At 54.0% G+C, this 20,988-nt stretch overlaps 1 protein-coding gene across 1 annotated transcript; it reads right to left on the bottom strand.

The window, feature by feature from the left end:
• Positions 1-1,401: 1,401 nt before the first annotated feature.
• HPN (hepsin) lies at positions 1,402-20,755 on the bottom strand (the record flags this gene model as incomplete). The annotated part of the gene is made up of 15 exons (XM_080703553.1): positions 1,402-1,440; positions 1,625-1,789; positions 1,934-2,076; positions 2,231-2,326; positions 5,291-5,481; positions 5,569-5,734; positions 6,786-6,826; positions 6,931-7,053; positions 7,128-7,257; positions 12,994-13,035; positions 13,117-13,218; positions 18,973-19,152; positions 19,574-19,636; positions 19,742-19,850; positions 20,534-20,755. 15 exons carry the CDS (start codon positions 20,753-20,755, stop codon positions 1,402-1,404), a joined length of 1,812 nt encoding a protein of 603 aa, XP_080559679.1.
• Positions 20,756-20,988: the final 233 nt, after the last annotated feature.

Genomic DNA, 20,988 nt, shown 5'->3' with positions numbered 1-20,988 from the left:
CTCCGGCTGTGCTCACAAGTTCTGGCGTCCCTGCCTCAATCCTATAGGGCCCCATTTTTACTGCTGGCCCAAGATAGAGCTTTTTTGCTCACTGGGTGCTGATGTCCACCTCTTCTAGAAATAGCTCTTTGGTTTCTTTTGGAGACTTACATTCAGCTCATGTGGTTCTCAGGAGCCTGCTCCACCCCACAATGTGCATCAGGCGCACAGTGACCTGAGAGATGCAAATGGGACCCAAACTATCAAACAAGAGCTGGGTCTCACTGGGATTTTTTTTTTTTTTTTTTTTTTTTTTTTTTTTCCTGGAGCTCTTGGGAAAGAAGCATTTTCCCCTCCCAGTGTAGCTGCAGTGCTGATCCAGGGCATATTAGCCTCGGTTTATGTGGAGATGGGGATGCATCGTTGTTTCTGCTTATAGGGAAGGCTGCTTGGAAATGAGCCTGATACATATTAAAGTAGATTTGAGAGCAGATGGATCCAGCAGTGTGTGAAGCCAGGATGCCCCTAAAGCGTTTCAATTTAACCGAACCATCTCAAACTATGTCTGTTTCTCTGTGTCTGTCTGTCTGTCTGTCTGTCTGTGTATATGTGTAGGTATGTTTGTTTTTGCAGTAGAAATCAAGGGTGCTCTACCACTGAGCTATATACCAGTCCTTTTTACTTTTTATTTTGAGACAGAGTTTTGCGACATTGCCCAAGTTGGCCTCAAACTTGTGATCCTCTTGCCTCAGCCTCTGGAGGAGATGGGATTACGGGTGGGTGCCACCATGTCTGACAAAATCTTTCCTTTTTTTTTTTTTGGTGGTACTGGGGTTCCTGGAAGCTCTTCTACCTCCGGGCTACACTCCTAGACCTATTTTATATTTTTATTTGGAAACAGGGTCTCTTAAGCTAGCATGGCTGGCTTCAAACCTGTGCGATCCTCCTGTCTCCGCCTCTCAAGCACGGGGATTACAAGCATGTGCCACCACGCCCGGCAAAATCTTTCCTTTTAAATCAAAGGGAACTGGAGATCACACTCCGCCTGCTTAGTGCCCAGCCTTAGTTTTCCCCAGCCTCAGCCCTAGATCCTCTTTGCTGCTTACATTTGCAAAAACTCAGAGGCCACATTAATCAAAACCTTCTTTATTATTTAAAGAGTATCCTGCCATCGGAGTGCCTAAGCAGGCATCCCGAGAAGGCAGAACAATATTTACATGGGGGTGAGAGGGTGAGGCTTCAGTGGTCCCAGGACAGAGTGGGCCCGCCACTGTGGAAGAGAGGCCCTCAGAGGAGGGCGGGCATCCTTGGACCTGTGGACTGGGCCCAAGAAGAAAAATGTTCCAGCTGAGGCCCAGCATGGCTCCTACCATGCAGGGCTGAAGCCTCACAGATCATCTGGAGCCCTGGGGATGCCATAGGTCACAGCTGGGTCACCATGCCGCTGGTTTCGGAGTGAGTCTGGGGAGAGACAACTAGGGCTTCTGAGCTCTGAGTGGCTTCCCCTCAAGTCCTGCAGCTGTGGGAGTCCATCTGTTTTCTGGGCTGCCTTCTTCCAGGCATGAGTATGGGTTTCCCCAAATTTCAACTTCCCCATTAGCATTCCAGGTATTCACACCTTGGTTCCCGTCAGGGCCCAACTCACCTTTATCGCCTGGAAGATCCACTCCCGGAAGTCACTGACTTTGGTGTAAACACCTGGCTTCTGAGCCAAGGCACAGCCGGTGCCCCAGCTCACGATGCCACAGAGCCGCCAGCGTGACATCCGTGAGATGCTGTCCTCACACACAAAGGGACCACCGCTGTCGCCCTGGAGGGGGGGGGGCAAGCCTGGCTGGGCGTCAAGATGGCTGGCTGGGGGGCCCTCTGGCATGGAGACAGAGAGGGAGGGACCCGCTGCCCTGGGTCTCTGTTCCTGGGGTGGCAGGGATCAGGCTCCTACACACTCCCTCACCTGGCAGGCATCAATGCCACCCTCGGGGTAGCCGGCACAGAACATCTTGGGCTTGACTTGGTTTCCGTAGAAGTCAGGGCCATTGCAGACATCATTGCTGATTATGGGAACTCGGGCCTCCTGGAGCACCCCAGCCTGCTGGCCTAGGAGGTATGGACGAGGCTGGCTAGAGCTGGGGTGCACGCACACCCCCTTCCCTCCCGGGGCCCACCCCTGCCTCTTGGGCGCACTGTATCCCAGCCCAATGGCATTTACCCACAGCTCAGTCTACCTGGCTCGGCTGAGCCCAGGACTCACCGTAGTACTGTGTGTTGCCCCAGCCTGTCACAGTGCAGAGCTTGCCATCCACCAGGGCCTGGCCAGCGGCTGGGAGACACACGGGCTGGATGTATTCTGAGAGAGAGACCACACCAGTCCAGCTGCTGCTGGCCTGCCCCACCTGGCACACAGCTGTCCAGCTCCTGCCAAGTGCCCCAGCACACTCTTTCCTCCATCCTATGATAACATCCAGGAGAAAGCCGCCATCTATGAGAGCTCCGGATGTGCTAGCGCTCTCCCGAGTGTTTGCTGTGTAGCCCAGGAGGGCAGGGCAGCTATTACCCCACTCCACAGAGGAGGGAAACGAAGCCAAGTCACCTGACCAAAGTTTCATAATGCAGTGGTGGTAAATCCAAAATCTGAACATATTTGGTTGGCCTAATTCCTAAGCCTGGGTTGTGTGTGTGTGTGTGTGTGTGTGTGTGTGTGTGTGTGTTACTGGGGATTGAACCCAGGAGCATTCTCCCTCCGAGCTACACCCCAAGCCCTATTTTTTTATTCTTTATTTTGAAATAGGGTCTCACTAAGTTGTGGAGGGCTTTAGTTAGTAGCTGAGGCTGGCCGCCAACCTGTGATCCTCCTGTCTCAGCCTCCCAGGTACTAGGATTACAAGTGTGCGCCACTACACCCAGTTCCTATTTTCTATTTTAAATTTTGAAACTGGGTCTCGCTAAATTGCTGAGGCTGGCCTCAAACATGTGATACCCCTGACTCAGCCTCCCAAGCAGTGGGATTTCAGGCATGCAGCATCATGCCTGTCACCTCAGAGGTTGCGGTGAGAAACTGGTGAAGTGTGGAGTAACATGCTTGGAAAACAGGAAGTCCTCACATGCCCAGCAGTAGTGATACGTAGCCACGGTAAAGGTGCCGGGTGGCATTGCTGAACATGCACTCTTTACCTGTATTAACATGTCCATGTAATCACTTCTGCAGCCCTAGGAACTCGTTTTATAGATAACGAGGGTACAGTGAGGTGAACCCACACGCCCAAGATCACACCGCTGTCCATGCCTGAATCTGTCCCCAAAGCCCGCCACCCCCTCAGCTGCGTGTGCCGCCGCGCCCACTGCGTCCTCATGGACACCTCTCTATTTCAATACGTTTAACTCACATTTTTTTTCACTAAGAGGGGTTTGTTCGTTTACACTTTCTTAAATGAAAAACTGAGATCACAGATCATGAAAAAGAAACTAACCACAAAAACACGTATGAGGCAGACTGAAAAGTGGTGTGGGATTCCCCGAAGCACAGCCTGATTTGCACACGCAAACTCTCGCGTCAGGAGGCCTGCACACCGGTCGTTGCCATTTGCCAGCTGTTGGGGCTGGAGCATGATCTCCCTTCTCTCTGCTAGGACCAGCCCCACGTGGGAAGCCGGCTCTTTAGAGAACCTTCCTCAAGGGCCGCTGTGAGAATTTAATGGGTTCGAGCCAGCGCAGTGCTGCACACCTGTAATCCCAGCCCTTGGGAGGCTGAGCCGGGGGATGTCAGATTTGAGGCCAGGCTCAGCAACTTAATAAGATCTTCAGCAACATAGTGAGACCCAGCTTCAAAATAAAAAACAAAATAGGGCTGGGGGTGTAGCTCAGAGGTAGGATGCCCTTGGATTCAATTCCCAATACCAAAAAAAAGAAAAAGGAGTTCACATGTGGAACATACTGAGGACTGTACCCAGCAGGCTGCAGGAGCCACAGGAGTGTTGATACTTATTATTTACTTATTATTACTATTCTATCACTTTATTGCATCATAGTGGTGCAGCCCTTAACAATCAGGATACATTTCTGATAAGTGGATGGTTAGGTGATTCTGTCATTGTACAGGTATCCCAGAAGGTACTTAATACAAATTAAATTGGCCATGCTGTCATGAGCTGATAAGGTCTCGGGGACCGAGGTCTTATCTATGGTCTGATATCACGATACTTACTATGTGGCACATAATTCAGGCTCAGAACTATCATCATTTTCGCTTCATTAGCATCATTGCTACCAACATGGTCTTAATTATTATTATAATACACTATGGCCTCTTAAAAGCTGCAGCCCAAGGCCTGTTCTTAATCGAATTCGTTTAATATCATTTAATTATTTTTCGTCTTTATTGAGCTGTGACTCACATACCATACAACTCACTGGAAAAGAATACAAGTCCGTGACTTCTAGTGCATTCACAGATCCGTGCAACCATCACCACGGCTGATGTCAGAGCATTTTTATCACCCCAAAAAGAAACCTAGAACCAAATGCCACAGCCCATGCCTGTGATCCCAGGACTTGGGAGGCAGAGACAGGAGGATCCGCAGGTTCACAGCCAGCCTCAGCTGCTTAGTGAGGCCTTCTGCAATTTAGTGAGACCCTATTTCAAAATATAAAATAAAATGGGACTGGGGGTGTAGGTCAGAGACAGAAAAAAAAGGGGCTTTGAATCTCTTCATCAATCATCTCCCATCTCTCCGACCTCACCTCTCACACCACCTCCTGCCTCTGGTAACCATTAATGTACTTTCAAGCTTTACAGACTTGCCTATTCTGGACTTCTGGACATTCCATAGAAACAGAATCAAGTGATATGTGGCCTTTGAGGCTGTCTCCTTTCCAAGGTTCACCCATGTTGTAGCATGAACCAGTACTTTTTTCCTTTTTTATTGCCAAATGTGAGTTCATTGTATGGATATACCATATTGCGTTTATCTATTTGTGAGATGATACCCAATTGGGGTGTTTGCGTCTTTTGGTCGTTATGAGTAATATTGCCGTGAACGTTGGTGTACACTGTTTGTGGACATATTTCATTTCTCTTTAGAATGCACCCTAGGAGTAAAATTGTCAGGTCTAATGGTACACTTTAATTTTTCCAGGAACCACCAGAGTTTCCCACAGTGGCTGCACCCATCAACATGTTTGTGCCCCCTCAAGATCATTCCCCTAATCACCACGAGTAACTGAATTGTAAATTTATTCTCCAGTGTCCCAGGCCCACTCCTCTATCCTCTCTGTCTCTGGAATCCCCCAGCCGAGATGCGGTCCCTGGACTTACCTGTGAGGGGCAGGGGGCTGGAGAGGTGCACCAGGGCGATGTCATTGCTGTTCTCCTCGCTGTTAGGGTCTCGGAAGGGAAGATAGCCGCCATGGTAGACCACAGCCTGCACCCCCAGCTGCACGCCGTGGGGGGAGGCCTGGGCCACGGCACCGGCGAACACCCTCCAGCGTGACAGGACCCGGTTCCGCCTGCCAGTGAGCAGCAAGGGCGGCGTGACCTTTGGCACAGCCCACCTCAGCCCTGCCTGCCCCCACATGGGTGCTGGGGGCACTCACTCTGGGAAGCAGTGTGCGGCTGTCAGCACCCAGTCCCCAGACAGCAGGGACCCTCCACAGAGGTGTGCTCCATCATAGCGCAGACTGACTTGCCAAGGCCACCGGCCCAGGCTGGTGTCCCGGCCCCCCACGATGCGGTCCACTGGCAGCTTCCTGCGGCCACAGTCTGTGGGAAGAGGGGCAGATGGAAGAGGGGCAAAATGAGACCCAAGCCCAGGGTCTGGCCCTCAGGGACCTGAGGGCACACGGCCCCATGCTGTGGAACTGAGGGAACACAGGCTTGCTCTGGACAGTTTAGGGGTTTTGTTTTGTTTGTTTTTTGATACAGGGGATTGAACCCAGGAGTGCTTTATCTCCAAGATACACTCCTGAGTCCTTTTTAGTTTTTTTTTTCTTTTTTTTTTCTGTTTTGTTTTGGTACTGGGGATTGAATCCAAGGGCATTCTACCTCTGAGCTATACTCCCAGCCCTATTTATTTATTTAGTGTATGGTTCTGGGGGTGGAACCCAGAGATTTTTCTACCTCCGGGCTATACTCCCAGACCTATTTTATACTTTATTTGGAAACAGGGTCTCATTAAGTTGCTGAGAGCCTCCCTAAGTAGTTGAGGCTGGCTTCAAACCTGTGTAATCCTCCTGTCTCAGCCTCCCAAGTGCTGGGATTACAAGCATACACCACCACACCTGGCTTTTAATTTTTTATTATGTATATTTATTTTTGTGGTACTAGGGAGTGAACCCAGGGGCATTCTACCTCTAAGCTATACCTCCAGCCCTATTTTTTATTCTTTATTTTGAAACAGGGCCTCACTAAGTTGCAGAGGGCCTCACTAAGAAGCTGAGGCTGGCTGCAAATCTATGGTCTTCCTCTCTCAGCTTCCCAAGTCCTGGGATTAGAAGCGTGCACTCAGCTCTACTTTTTATTTTGAAACAGGGTCTCACTAGGTTGTTGGGAGTCTCACTACTTACTGAGGCTGTCCTTGAATCTGCCATCTTCCTGTCTCAGCCCCCCAAGTACTGAGATTACAGGTGTGTGCCACCATGTTGAGCTTGCCCTGGGCAGTCTGAGGGGACAGGCCTCCTCCCTGGGGGCCTGAAGTGCCCACAGCCCATCCTCAGAGGACCTACAGGGACACAACCCGGCCCGGGGAGGGTCTGAGGGGCCATGGTTCCCCAGCGTGTCTAGAGGAGAGAGTTTAGAGTTTCAGGAGTCTCACCTTGGCAGGTGGTAGCCAAAAAACGGCCCCTGGGACAGTCACTGTGAGATAGACAGGACAAGAAACAGAGGAACAAAAGAGTGTGCTTGAGACAGCCCCTGGCGGAGGCAGAGGTGGGGTGGGGCGTGCCTGCTACCCTGCTCACCACACGGAGATGACCTCCAGCAGCCTCGGGGTGTGTGGCAGCCGGCCCTCGTCCACGCAGAAGAAGCCCGACGTGCCATTGGCGCCCGCCGTCCGCACATCCAGCTCAGAGTGGGCCAGCGCCCTGGGCAGCCAGGGGTCAGGCCTGCTCCTCCCGCCCCGCCCGGCCCCACCCGTCTGGCCAGGGGCTCCCGGTACCTGAGGAAGCCCATCTCCTCGCAGCTGAGCGATGCCACCCTGGCGTTGGAGCGGGAAGAGCACAGCAGCCTCCAGGTCCCTTCGGTCTTGTCAAACACAGCGAGCCGTGAGTCAGCCGGGCTCACCTGCACTGCGGGGCAACAGGGCAGCTGACAGAGAGGCTGCCTGGGCGTCACAGTCGTCCGACTCCCCCCCGTCGGCGCCCTTTATTCCTGGCCCGCTCCAGGGTCATGTGGTTCTACTCCTGAATCCAGGAGCGCTCCGTCCCCAGGCCTGGAAGGCACCAACTCAACGGGCACAATGGCAGGGAAACTGCACTTTCTACAGGGACCCCTACGCTGGGGGTCCCAGCTTGAGCATTTGGGAAGAAGGAACATGTCTCAGGCTGCTCCCCAGAGAATGGGGCAAGGGGTGAGATGCATTGAGGGGAAAGATATGCTTCTGTGTAAAAAAGCTGAGAGATTCCTGACAGCATCTCTAGAGCCCCTGCTGCAGCCACGCTGGAAGAAGCCCCAGAATTAGGTAAATTAATAATTTTTCCTTCTGTTTAGCCAATTTCTTTATTGTTCCTCTTATCTCTTGATCAATATACCAGATTGTCAAAATATTTAAATAAATATGCTATGGTCTTCAAAAGAGAAAGAAAAGAGCCAGGTGTGGTGGTGCACACCTGTAATACCAACACTTGGGAGGCTGAGACTGGAGGATCACAGCTGATGGCCAGCCTCAGCAACTTAATGAGGCCCTCCACAAATTGGTGAGACCCTGTTTCAAAATAAAAAGGGCTAGGGGTGTAACTCAGAGGTAGAAGGACCCTGGGTTCAATCGCCAGTACAAAAAAAAAAAAAAAAAAAAAAAAAAGCCAACCAACACATCCTCAGAAACTGACAGGAGGCAGAGCTGAGACCTACAGGAAGGCTGGCGCGGGCTCCTGGGACTTCCCGGGTCTGGGCTGGCTGGGGTGGCTGTGCTGAGCGCTGATGTCCACTGCGGCCCTTTAGTCACCGCCCCAACACCCCCGCAGTCAGGGGAACCCCAGGAACCCCAAAGTCAGGCCAAAGCCCTTAGGAGCACGTTTTTATGTTCACCACACCAGGCTCTATTTTGGGCAATGAACAACACCCACAGAGATGAACAAACCAGATAAAAATTCTTGCTCTTGCACAGCTCAAAGCCCAATGGGGGAGATGGATAATGAGCAGGACAGATAAGTAAAAGATTTCACAACAGAGGAAGGGGCCACGGAGGCGAACGAGGTTGACGGGAGGCAGGGAGCGCCGTGTGGGGGTGAGGCTGCGCTTGCCATCGTGCGCAGGGACAGCTTCCCTGGGAGGTGGCACATGAACAAAGATCCGAGGGAGGCGAGAAGGAGATGTGCAGCTCTGTGAGGGAGCAGCAAAGTAGGCCAAGGGAATGCGGCACAGAGCTCCTGCCACTGGGTGCGGGGCAGGGAGGCCAGGAGGAGCGAGAGGATGAAGCCAGCACGCGGCATGAGGACTTGTCTTCCTATTTGTTTCTTTATTTTGGTACTAGGGATGCTTTGAAGCGAGAGACATTCTACCTCCAAGCTACACCCCCAGCCCTATTTTATATTTTGAAACCGAGTCTTGCTAATTTGCGAAGGCTGGCCTCAGACTTGCTACCCTCCTGTCTCAACCTCCTAAGTACCAAAATTACCATCGTGCACCATCGCACCCGGCTAGGACTTGGCTCTTGAACTGAACAAGGAGTGGCCAGGCAGGGCTGGAAGTTGGAGACCTTCACCCGTCTGTGGCTCGATCTGACCACAGGTAGGCGGAGGCTGTGGGTCCAGGGAAGCAGGAGGCGGGCTACAGGCCACTGAGGCCCAGGAGGGAGGGAATGGAGGCTGGGCAGGTGTGGAAGAGAAGAGCTGGATTCTGCATAGATTCTGTACGTGGAGCCCACCAGGTCTGCTTTGAGCCTGGATTCACTTATGGGTGTGAAGGGAGGAGGCTAAGGATAACCCTGGTAATGGGTGGAGATGTCACTCCAGAAGTGGGGGAGGTGGGAAGGTGGGCTGGGGAGACCAGCTGTAGCCTCTTTGTCCTTCTCTTGGGGCCTCCAACACAGCCTGGTTCCGAGGGCCTCTTCTGGGAAACCGAGCCTGGTGACAATTTAGTTTTCCATCCTCCAAAGTGGAGCCTGGTGAGGCCACTATCCAGCCGAGCCTTCTTTGGCAGCCCCCATGGATCTGGACCAGGAGAGGTGGGACCTTCAAAGAACACCCTTCCCAGCTGGGTATGGTGACACCTGCTTGTAATCCCAGCATTTGGGAGGCTGAGACTGGAGGAGAGAGGTTCATGGACAGCCTTGGCTACTTAGTAAAGCACTTTGTAACTCAGTGGGACCCTGTTTCAAAAATAAAAAGAGTAAAAAAAATCAGGCTGGGGGTGTAGCTCAGAGGTACAATGGCCCTGGGTTCCATCTGCAATACTGCAAAAAAACAAAAAACAACAACAAAAAAAACACTCTTCCGGCTGAAGACTTCCTGTGACTTCCAGCTGAGGACTTCCTGTGACTTCCGGCTGAGGACTTCCTGTGTGCCTACGACTATACCTCCCTGCCTTGCAGCAACCAAGGCCTTCCCTGCCACCTTCCCCAGGGGCCACAAAGTTCACCCCCATTTTTGAGATGGGGAAACTGAGGCTTGGAGAGGTGGTGACCTTTCCAACATTGCCAAATAAGTGAGAGGCACAGAGAGAATCTGAAACCAGGCCTAAATGACTCCAGATCCTACCGACCATTTCCAGGCCCATCTTGCAGGTGGGGAAGCAGCCTCTCGGCTCCTCCTGTGGGCTCCACGTAGGCCCTGGCCTGTCCCGGCCTGCATACACTCACCCACACAGGACTAAAAAGGCAGCTGGCTGGCTTGCCTTAATTACAGCCTCCTGCTCTGGGCTTGGGGCCCTCTCCTCTGGGTAGTATCTAACCCTCCCTGGGGCCTCAAGACCAAGATGGGGTTTGGAACAGCAACAGAGGGGATGGTGGGGTGGAGGTGGAGTCTTATTTTAAAACGACTCCTAACTGCTCCAGAAATTTTCAGTAAGCGTGGGATTTTTAGGAAAACAAATTACCTTATGGCTGTGTGTTGGGAGAGGTGTGGGAAGTGGTGGTGGTGGGACAGGAACATCGAATACCTACTCCATCATTGTGTGTGTGTGTGTGTGTGTGTGTGTGTGTGTATGTAAGGTACTGGGGATTAGGCCCCAGGGCATTCTACCTCCAACTGACACCCCAAGCCCTATTTTAGTTTTATTTTGAAACTGGGTTTCGCTAGGCTGATAAGAATCTCACTACTTGTTGAGGTTGTCCTTGAACCTATGATCCTCTTGTCTCAGCCTCCTAAGTACTACGATTACAGGCCTGCACCACCATGCCAGAATCTCCAGGGTCTTTCTTTCTTTCTTTCTTTCTTTCTTTCTTTCTTTCTTTCTTTCTTTCTTTCTTTCTTTCTTTCTTTCTTTCTTTCTTTCTTTCTTTCTTTCTTTCTTTCTTTCTTCTCTTTCTCTTTTTGGTACTGGGGATGGAATCCAGAGGGATTTTACCTTCAAGTTATACCCCTAATCTTTTATTTCTTATTTGGAAACAGTCTCACTAAGTTGTGGAGGGCCTCACTAAGTAGCTGAGGCTGGCTTTGAACCTGCAATCCTCCTGTCTCAGCCTCCCAAGCGCAGGGATTACAAGAGTGTGCCACCACGCCTAGCTCTTTCCAGTTATTTTAAAAGCCACATTGTATAACACCTTCTTGCTTTTAAATTCTTTATTCTTGATTCTATTCTTTTGAGCAAGGCCAAAAGCATATTGTGGGTCACCCAGTGCGTTTACCAAATTGTCTGATATAGTTAGAGGTGCAAAAATTCCAGAAAAAGCAAGGTAGGGATTTAGACCGTTGTGGTGGTGGTGTGTGTGTGTGCACACACATGTGTGCGTGTGTACGTGTGTGTTCCCAGTTCCAGCTGAAGGGTGAGGTCTGGCCAGAGTGGGGTCTGAGTTGCAGCCCAGTGACTCTCCAGGTGGGAGCCCAGGATGGCCTAGTTCACCTCAGTGGGTGATTTGTCTTGGTGCTGACTCATTAAGCAAAGATGTTCTGGGTGCCTACTGTGTGCCCAGCACTGCCTGACACTAAATGGAATAGCCCTGCCCTCCTGGAATGGGCCGGCAGGAAATGAGTGTGAGGGACAGGGTCCTGGGGGGACGCAGGGGTGGACCAGAGCCCGGAGAGTCTGAGAACCCATGAGAGGGCTTTAACCCCGAGGCCACGGGGAGTCACAGGGGATGCCTTCTGCATGGGCCTAGCCACGCTGCTCTGCCGTTCATGTGACATGCCGTCCCGGCAAGTCGGTTCACTTCACTGGGCCTCAGTTTCCCCCCTGTGCAACACATAGGGAAGATAGCGGCCCGACTCCAGAGGCCTGTTGGGTAAAGGCTGAAGCGGGGCCTGCCATCTGTCACCCTTAACTGTGGCAACTAATGCAGAGGTCTCTTGAAGATAGCAATGGGCATTGTACACACCCGCCACCCAGCCTGCCTGCGGGCCAGCCCCACGCTCGCCCTGTGCCCTGGGGCAAGTCCACCACCTTTCTGTGCCTCTGTTTCTCCACATGAAAAGGAGCTGTGGAGAGGACTGAATGGACGGACGCCATCAAGCCCTGAGGCCTGTGCCTGGCACCGGCAGGTACCACCCGAGTGCCAGCCACGAGGGTTAATGTTGGTGCTGGCTTTTTGTGTCTAGATTTTCACTTCTTACTGGAAGCTGAATCCTTTATGGGATTAGAGGAAACACGTGGACGGGCAAAGCGCACCCCAGCACTCCCCGTTCTTTCTGCCACCCTGGGTCAGAAGGGCAGCCTGGAGATGGAATTTGGGCAGGTTCCTCCATGCATTGCACGATTCGTTTCTGCACTATTTATTCCCGTTGGCATTCATTTTTAAATCCCTGTAGACACATCCACATTGGGCCTGGCTGAGCCACTCCTGGTACAGCATTTACAGCTGTGTACACTCTCTGGTCTTCACTTTTCCATCTGTAAAATGGGCAAATAGCAGCAGCTACCTCGTAGGAGAGCTAGAAGGGCCCAATGAATTCATGCCATGTCTCTGGAACACATTCTGATAATGCCCTGAGGTACAAAATACATTTGTACATGGTAACAGAGCCCAAGGAGCTCTGTGATCTGAGCAAACCGCCACATTCCCAAGCCTTAGTTTTCTCATCTGTGTAATGGGTAGAATAACAGTCCTACCTTTACAGGGCTGCTGGGAAGATGCCAGGGGATGCATGTGCATAAATATACAAAAAACAAAAATTAACAAAACTGTGTCTTCCCAGGAGAGATGCATACTTATATTTTCTGGTCAAATCTTTTTTTTTGGGGGGGGCAGTGGTACTGGGGATGGAATCCAGGGGCCTTCTATCTCTGGGCTATACTCCCAGACCTATTTTATAATTTTTATTTGGAAACAGGGTCTCTTAAGCCAGCGGAGGCTGGCTTCGAACCTGCGCGATCCTCCTGTCTCCGCCTTCCAAGTGCGGGGATTACAAGCGTGCGCCATCACTTCCAGCATGGTCGAATCTATTTTATACTTCTCAAAAAAGGAGTTCCCAGCTCACTAAATTTAATTTCCTCGTACACTAACCCATTTGAGGCCTGGAAAACACTAGGTTAGGTTAGATGTATGAAGTACTTATTAGAATAGTGCCTGGTATGTAGCACACACTCAATACAAATGCACTATTATTATTTGCACTTCTGCATGCATTCATACGTTTGTTCAAAAATACTAGGGTTGAGCTCCCTCTCCATGCGGGCTTCCTCCAGGGCTCCACGCAGCCTGCACTACTCACCCGGATACAGCGGCTCCTGGTCACTCCTTAGTAGAACAGTCACTGCAGAGAAGGTAGAGGTGAGGGCCGGCAGGCTGGGGGCCGCAGGGCCAGGGCAGTGGGAGGCAGGGGGACCGCTCTCACCAATGGCCCAGGACGCTGCCCCGATGCCCGTCAGGAGCAGCAGGATCCCCACAGTGAGAGCTGCCACCCTGGGTCCAGAGCAGCATGGCACAGTCCGGCCACCTGCAACAGACACCATGCTGGGGCCACTGCCAGGCCTGCGCTCATCCCTGCAGGGTCTGGGCACTGGGCCAGTGCTGTCCCGCACCCCCAGGGCAGGCTTCTTTTGCCTGAGCTGCTGTGCCCTGGGCCTGGTGTCCCGGGGCTAGGTTGGCAGGGCCGTCCCTCCACATCGCATGGGTGACCAGGTGTCCAGCTGCCCAAGGGCCCCAGCTGGGAAGGGGGCACGGCTGGGCCAGCTGCGCCCTACCTGTACCACCCTGGCGCTCGAGGTTACGCCTCCCTGGTGATGCTGAACTTCCATATTTCCTTCATCACTTGGTGTCACCTGTTCTTTTTGTGGGGGAGGGAACCTGGGATTAAACCCAGGAGCACCCTACCTCTGAGCGACACCCCAAGTCCTATTTTATTTATTCTTTGAAATGGAATCTCACTAAATTGCTGATGTTGACCTCAAAACTGCAATTCTCCTGTCTCAGCCTCCCAAGTACTGGGATTACAGGCATGTGCCACCAGGCCCGGTTGTGCCACCTGTTCTCGAACCTCTCGCTCTGCTGACTTTCCAGAGGTTCTTGTGACCGCTGACCTTGACCCTGAGCAGCCCCCTCCCTTTTGTTGGCACCTCCTCTCTGCCTTCTCTCCTCCAGCTGCTGTTGGAGACTCTGCACCCTGGAATCCCTCAAGACCTCTCTCCTAGGACCCAGCTCCAAGACCCAGTGCGACCCCTGGAGGCTGAGAAGCCAAGTTTGGAAAGCTTTCCTTTAAAATATTAACCTTAGCCAGGCGTGGTGGCGCATGCTTGTAATCCCAGCATTCAGGAGGCTGAGACAGGAGGATCGCGGTTCGCGGACAGCCTCAGCTACTTAGTGAGGCCCTTGGCAACTCAGTGAGACCCAGTTTCAAAATAAAGAATAAAAAATAGGGCAGGGGGTGTAGCTCAGAGGTTGAATGCCCCTGGGTTCCACCCCCAGACGCACAAAAAATAAAAAATAAAAAAATATTAACCTTACCCCTGCCCAGCTGGGATCTTGAGCAAGAGGCATCATCTCTTTGAGCCTCAGCATCCCCGTCTGTTAAATGGGCATCCTCCTAGCACCCACTTCTAAAAACAGCACTTTAAAGTTCTTTGAAGTAATAATAGCTAAACTCTTATTGATGCTAACTATGTGCCGTGCCAAGCCTAGCATGGCTCTCCGTGCATAAACCATTCTGTCCTTCTCGCGATCCTACATTAGGATGGCCACTTCTACAGCTCAGAGAGGTGGAGTCACATGTCTGTGGTGACAGCCTGGAGGGGGCAGAGCTGCCACCTGAACCTGGGGCAGATTTGCTGTCCGTCTGCAGTGTCTGACCGTGAAGGAACCACCGCTCACCCTGCCACTGGGGCTCACGCAGAAAGTTCTCAGTAAATGCCTCATAGATCAGAGCTGTGCGCACCAGACCACTTCCTTCAGCTCTCTGAGCCTCTGCATTTTCATCAGCAACATGGAGATTTACTCCTTTGCTGTTCTACAGAGAACCCTCTGCGTCCCTGGCACCCCAAAACAAGAGGATGGATCTCATGGGGTTTTCATTCTCGTGTGTGAGCGGGCGGTGGAGATATCAACAAGTAAACACCAAGCCTAATCACCTCCATATTGTGGCAGAGGCCATGCAGAAGGTGCCGGCTGGGGGCAGCAGATGGGGCTTGCAAGGGGGTCAGAGAGGGCTCTCCAAGAAGAGACCGTGGAGCTGAAACCCAAATCAAAGCCGGCCATGCAGAGACATGGAGGAGGAGCACTGTGCACAGAGGGAACGGTGCGGGCGAAGCCGGGGAGCGGGAATGAGCACGCTGTCAGAGGGCACATGAGGACAGGGAGGTGGCCAAATGCCACCTGTCCCTTCTTAACCTAGATCCCTCCATGACTCCCCAGGGTCCCAGGAGGACTCCATCATCCCGGAGGTCCTCTGGCAGGCATTACCAGCTCTGTAAGGCACAAGGACATGAGCTGGGGGAGGTGGCAGGAACAAAGGGCCAGTGAAGGAGGCCGGTGGCCCAGGAGAAGAAGAATCTCATTCCCAGTGCAGCAGAGGCCCGGGAATAAATGCTAATTCCCCTGTCAGGCCCAGAGAGAAGTTGCTGCTGCAAGCCTCCTGCTGGCCCTGGCTCAGGCGCCACTGCCACAAAGTGCTCCCAGGGCTGCAGAAGCTCCGAGCTCTCCCAGCCATGTGTGCGGCAGGATGGGCGATGGGCACAGAGCCAGGCTGGTACCTGCGACAGGGCAGGGAGGGGCACAGGACCTTCCGGGGGCAGTCAGTCATTGTTTGGTGGCTTAGGAATCTGAGAGTGCAGCAACTGCTCTTGAGGTGTGACTGAACATACCCTTACGGAGGCCTAGCCCCGCTGGCGGGCCCCGCACATCTTGAGAGGGCCTCTTGGGGGGCTTCCCAACTTCGTCTCTGACCCTCTGCCTGTTTGGAGGGGAGGGCTCGGCTTCCTGTAGCCATCAGTCACCCTGATTTCTTGGTCTTTTTTGGGGGTGGTTACTAGGGTTGAACCCAGGGGCTTTCTACCTTCAGGCTATACTCCCAGACCTATTTTATACTTTATTTGGAAACAGGGTCTCACTAAGTTGCTGAGAGCCTCACTAAGTAGCTGAGGCTGGCTTAGAATCTGTGCGATCCTCCTGTCTCAGCCTCCCAGTACTGGGATTATAATTGTGTGCCACCACACCCAGCTTTTCTTGGTCTTCAGACATGCCTGCCAGGGCTCTGGCCGTGTGGGGCCCCATCTAAAGACTCCAGCACATCCGTGCAGGTCAGAAGTAAAGCCTCCCGTGTAGAGGGAAACACCTCCCTCTACACCATAACTTTGGGCACCTCCAAAAGCGGTTCCTCTCATGGGATAGGACGCATCCTCACTCTGGATACCCAATGGGAGAGGCGTCTTCCCTGGATGTCCTGGCTGGGACAGGATGCGTCCACCTCAGCCCTGTCCTCCCAGAGATGCTCTGCTGCCTTCCTCTTTGGGTGCCTCCAGCTGAAGGGGACAGCTCTGCCTCCTCCATTTGGCCACAAATACTGGCACAGGCAACATCTTGGGCTCCTTATCTCTGAAAATCCATGTATCCATCACTCCATATTATCTAGGTTCCGAACTCTGCTTATAGGATTCAAACTTCCTGCATGAAACTCTCCCCTTTGGACTTGTGAGAGATGCACTTCATGTTCCTTCTACTCCTGACTACCCACCCCTGAAATCTGGAGTTACGGGGTGGGCCTGGCCTCCTCCCCTCCTTTGCCCTGCCCTGAGTCCCTCTGGCCTGCCTCTGTGGCCTCGGCTCCTGCTGTCATCCCCGGCCCTGCTCTATTTTCTGAATCCATATTAGGGCTCCTGCAGCCTCTGAGACCCTTGCCCCCAAACCTCCTAGTCCCCTCCCACCCACCAGGCCTCATACTGTCCTCAGCGCCTCCCCAGATCCATCCTTCCTCGTAGGTCCTGTCTCAGAGGACCCCATCCCCAAGACTGTCCCCAGCCCATCAGGCCTCCTAAGTCACTCTCCTCTCTACCTTCCCTACCCTGCCTTTCCCCAGGCGCACCTCAGTTCAGCCCATCCAACACTCATTCCATCTGCCATTCAGGCTCCCCTTCACACGGAAGCCTGGGGAGCCTATCTATCTACATGCCAAATACAACTGTCCTTTCCTAACCTAGAACCTGTCATGACTCCCAGCAACCCCCAGGATGGAGTCTAACGTCCTCTGCCAGGCATTCCCAGGCCTAAAATATATTAGCATGACTTTTAGAGATTTGAGGGTTGAACATGTTTTCCCCAAACTCCCAGACAGCCATGCATGTGGTTCATTATCGGACACCTACAGAACGCCAGACACGAAGTGATCTCTAGCGCCACCCTGTGGAGAGGCCCAGCACCACCAAGGATTCGCCTGCCCCTGGCTTCCCTGGTCCAGCTTCCAGCTCACCTCCCTCCCAGGTCCATTTCCAACCTTCACCTTCAGAAATACCAGCTCTCTCTGTGTGACTGCGCGCAGGCACTGTGCCACCTGCAGCATCCCCTCTGCCTGCCACACCCTGCCTGCCGTCTTCCTACTCATCCTGAGTTGCAATTCAGACACTGCCTTTTCCCAGTCCACATCCCCAGCAGTGGCACCCAGAACCTTGGGTGGACTTCAACTATGATGACAGCGACACAGACACCAGCAACTGCTGCAGAATCACACCCTGGCTCAGCCTCGCCCTGTTCTACCATTTCCTTAAATCCTTGCTGCCAATAACAAGGAAGGGACCATTACCATCCCATTTATAGATGAGGAGAGGAGGCCTGAGGAATTCAGCCTCCAACCCTGGTCACCCAGCAAGCAGGTGCAGCATCAGCACCTGCATCGGACCCGATGGCTGTGCCCCCGCCCCAAGGGCAGGCCCCCTCTTTGAGAGCGGGTGCTGCCTGGGAACGAGCCGACATTCCCTCCGCATCTCCCTCTGTAGAAAGTCCCGTCTCTGGTCATCTGGTTTTTTCATTCATGAACCCTCGCCCTGGTGCTCCCCTTCAATCAATTCCAGGAAAGAAATGGTCTCTAAGGGGCCAGACTCTGTCATCTACCTCCTCAGACAGGGTGAGGCACTTTTTGAGTGACCACGGCTAAAAGGTTTGGGGTGTGAGCTGGTATCTCTGCCAAGGAGAAGGCAAATGTCTGTTGAGCTTGTCACCCAACAGTCTCATGGCTCCCTCAAGCCATCCTGTGAGGTGCGCACCCTCACTATCTTCATCTTACAGAAGAAATGAAGGTCCAAAGAGGGGAAGCTGCTTGCCCAGGGCCACACAGCTACAAAGTGCTACTGTCTGAGACTGAACCCAGCTACTCTGATTCCAGGAAGGAGAGAGGGAGTCAGCCCCAGATGAGGGAGGGTAGGAAGAAAAGGCTCCCCCTAATGGGCCCCTCAGGTTGATCCCCAAGTATGGAAGAGGTTGAGAGGGAGGCAGGCTGCTGAGAGCCCTGGAGTGCCAACCACTCCATCAAGCGGCTTTTCTCTGGCATCCCTGGGGTGGCTTCCCTGCCGCCTCTCCATTTCCCTCCATCTGGGCCGAGTCCAAAGTCCTTCCTCTGTACTTTTGCCCACAGAGCCAAGAGTTGGGAGGAAAGTCTGGAGCCAATGGGGGTCCTGGGTCCCTGTGCCTCCAAGTCCACCAGCCTTGGTTATGACGGTTCTATTTATGCCAGATGTCACATCCTGAACCCCACACCGGTGCCTGATGTGTTCTATGCTCCTAGCAACCTCACAGATGGAATATTAGGATCCATACTTGATCCCGGGAGTGGAGGCAGGGGAAGGGTAAAGCCCAGAGAAATGATGTCACATGCATGCGATCACACAGCAGAAAAAGTGACAAGCAAATTCAAGTGCAGACCTGCGTGTTTGACTCTAGAACCTGCGTCTTTAATTACGCTAGTGGCAGCGGAAGCAGAGTCCCAACCTCAGCCCCAAGTAGAGGACAGGTCCTGGATTAGCTGTGGTGAGGGGAAACTGAGTCAGGGTGCCAGGAAGGTCATATGGGGTAGCAGGGAGGCAGGTGGCGGCTGGACTGCATAGAGAAAGTGGTTAATGCTTAACCAAGTGGAGGAGGCCCTGGCAGGGGGTGGGGATGGCCACAGGAGGGGTGCCCAGGGGCAGGGGGCTCTGTGGGGTGGAATGTAGAGAGAGTACAGAGCAGGGGTGCTGACAGAGCCAGAGTTGGGCCTCGGTAAAAGGGGACTCACCCTCCTTCTCGGCCATGTCACAGCCTCCTGTTAATGATTCCCCGGCTGTCCTCCTGGGCCGGGGAGGGAGGACCTGTGGGGAGATGAACAGGGAGGCAGGGCCTGGGGGAGCCCAGCCCAGCCTGGTTCTGGTGCCCCCAGTGCCCGGCACCCATCCAGAGAGGCCGGAGGGACTGGGCCCTGGCCAGAACAGGCCACGGTCATGGACACAGACTGGGCTGGGTTCAAGGATAGGGTCAGTCTCTGACACATGCCAGGGGGGCACCTGAATTTACTGGGCAGCGGACCCCCACTTGAGCCTGGGGAGGAGGGGACTAAGGGTCTGAGTTCCTGAGTCTAAGGGAAACCTGGATTTTTGAGCCTTGGGGAAGGAGGGACTGGGGGTCTGGACTCCTGAGTCTGAGCATGGAGAAAATGGATCTCTGAGCCTGAAGCGAGCGTGGGCTGGAACTCCTATGTTGTGGGGAGATGTCAGACATCCACTCTTGGGGGGTCCCTGGAAGCCCCTGAGTGAGAGGTGGACAGCAGGTTGGGTGGCTGTGAGCAAACCTGTGTCCCCAGCTCCGGAGCTGTGAGTCTGGGGATCCTGGTTGGTGCTTACCCTGAGGTCCAGTGGGTGGGGGCGGGGGCCTCGCGATGGTGCGCTTGGGGTCAGTCTCCCGGCCTGGGCAGCAGCATGGTGGCCCACGGTGGGCGGCCTGGAAGGCAGAGGCGGCAGCAGGCGGCGGCCCGGAGGAGGAGAGGGGCCTGCTAGGCCAGACCGCCTCACCTGAAGAGGAGGGGGCTGGGCAGGAGGCGGGGGAAGGGGTGGGGAGGGGCCGGACTCCAGGATTGGCTGCCCCAGAGGCCACCTGGCTGGAGGGGCTGGGCTTCAGGAACTGGACCCGTAGGCCCACAGAACTTGGGCCTGGCCTCCCACCCACGAGGGGCTCAGGTGTGCCCTGAGGCTTGGTGGCGGCGGTGGTGGTTGTTGGGGCTGCTTCAAGGACTGGAAGGAACTGGATGGAAACCTGAGGGGATCTGAGGGAATGCCCTTGCTGCCCAAGCCCAGGCTGCCCCGCGGCTTCCCTGTCTCTGCCCAGACCCGGCCTCGGCTCAGCCCCAGCCCGGGTCCCAGCCTTCCTACCTGTCCCCCTCTGCCCCTTCTCTTGCCCCTGGCCCAGCCCAGCCCCTGCCTGCTCATCCTCCCGACCCCTCCCCCAGCTGCTTTCCTACAAGTCACGGGGGCTGGTTTGCTTTGGCAGCCTCTCTGCCGCCTGCCTGCCTGCCTGCCTGCTGGGGTGACCTCTGGAGCAGGGAGAGTCCTAGGGCGGGGGATGGGGGCTTGGCCCGGAAAAGGCAACACTGAGTGCCGAGGCCCAGGCCAAGTGGCCGGAAGCGTCCAGAGGCAGATACAAGCTGTCCCGCCAGCAGCCGCCCCGTCAGACCCCAAGGCCAGATGAACGTCCAGACAGGCTAGGGTCACCCTCAGACACCTGCGTGCACTCAGACCATGGCAGCTCCTCGCATTGGCTGTCCCTGCACAATTAGACCCCCACTGTGCCTGGTCCAACCCACTCACCCAGAGCCCCACAGCCTCGGTCAGGGGGCCACACCAGGTCAGCCTGACCCGGGGTAATCCCTCCTGCTCTCCTTCTAAGTCTCCCGGGAGGCCCAGGCTGCTGGATAGACAGCGGACCCCACAGCACCGCACCCCCAGCATCAGTTCCGCCTCACCTCCAGCACCCCAGGCTCCAGAGTCAGCTCCCTGGCTTCCACTCTGACGCCCCCCCTCGCCACTCATGGGCCCCTGCTGAGCTAATGATGCCTCTCAACCCCAACACTAATCAAGTACTAACCGCCTTCACAGACTCCCCATGGAATCCCTGTGTGTGGCCCCACAGTCTGCGGGGAGGCAGAGTTTCCCCAGAAAACATGCTCTTAACTTGAGGGGCAGGACACAGTGGGCGCCTGGGCTCATTCACAAGAGAGACTGTGAATCAAGTCCAAGAATCTTTATTTCATGAACAAAACTAC

The sequence above is a fragment of the Muscardinus avellanarius genome, assembly GCF_963383645.1.
Source record: "Muscardinus avellanarius genome assembly, chromosome: 10".
Classification (NCBI taxonomy): domain Eukaryota; kingdom Metazoa; phylum Chordata; class Mammalia; order Rodentia; family Gliridae; genus Muscardinus; species Muscardinus avellanarius.
This window is presented reverse-complemented; position numbering and strand designations above follow the sequence as displayed.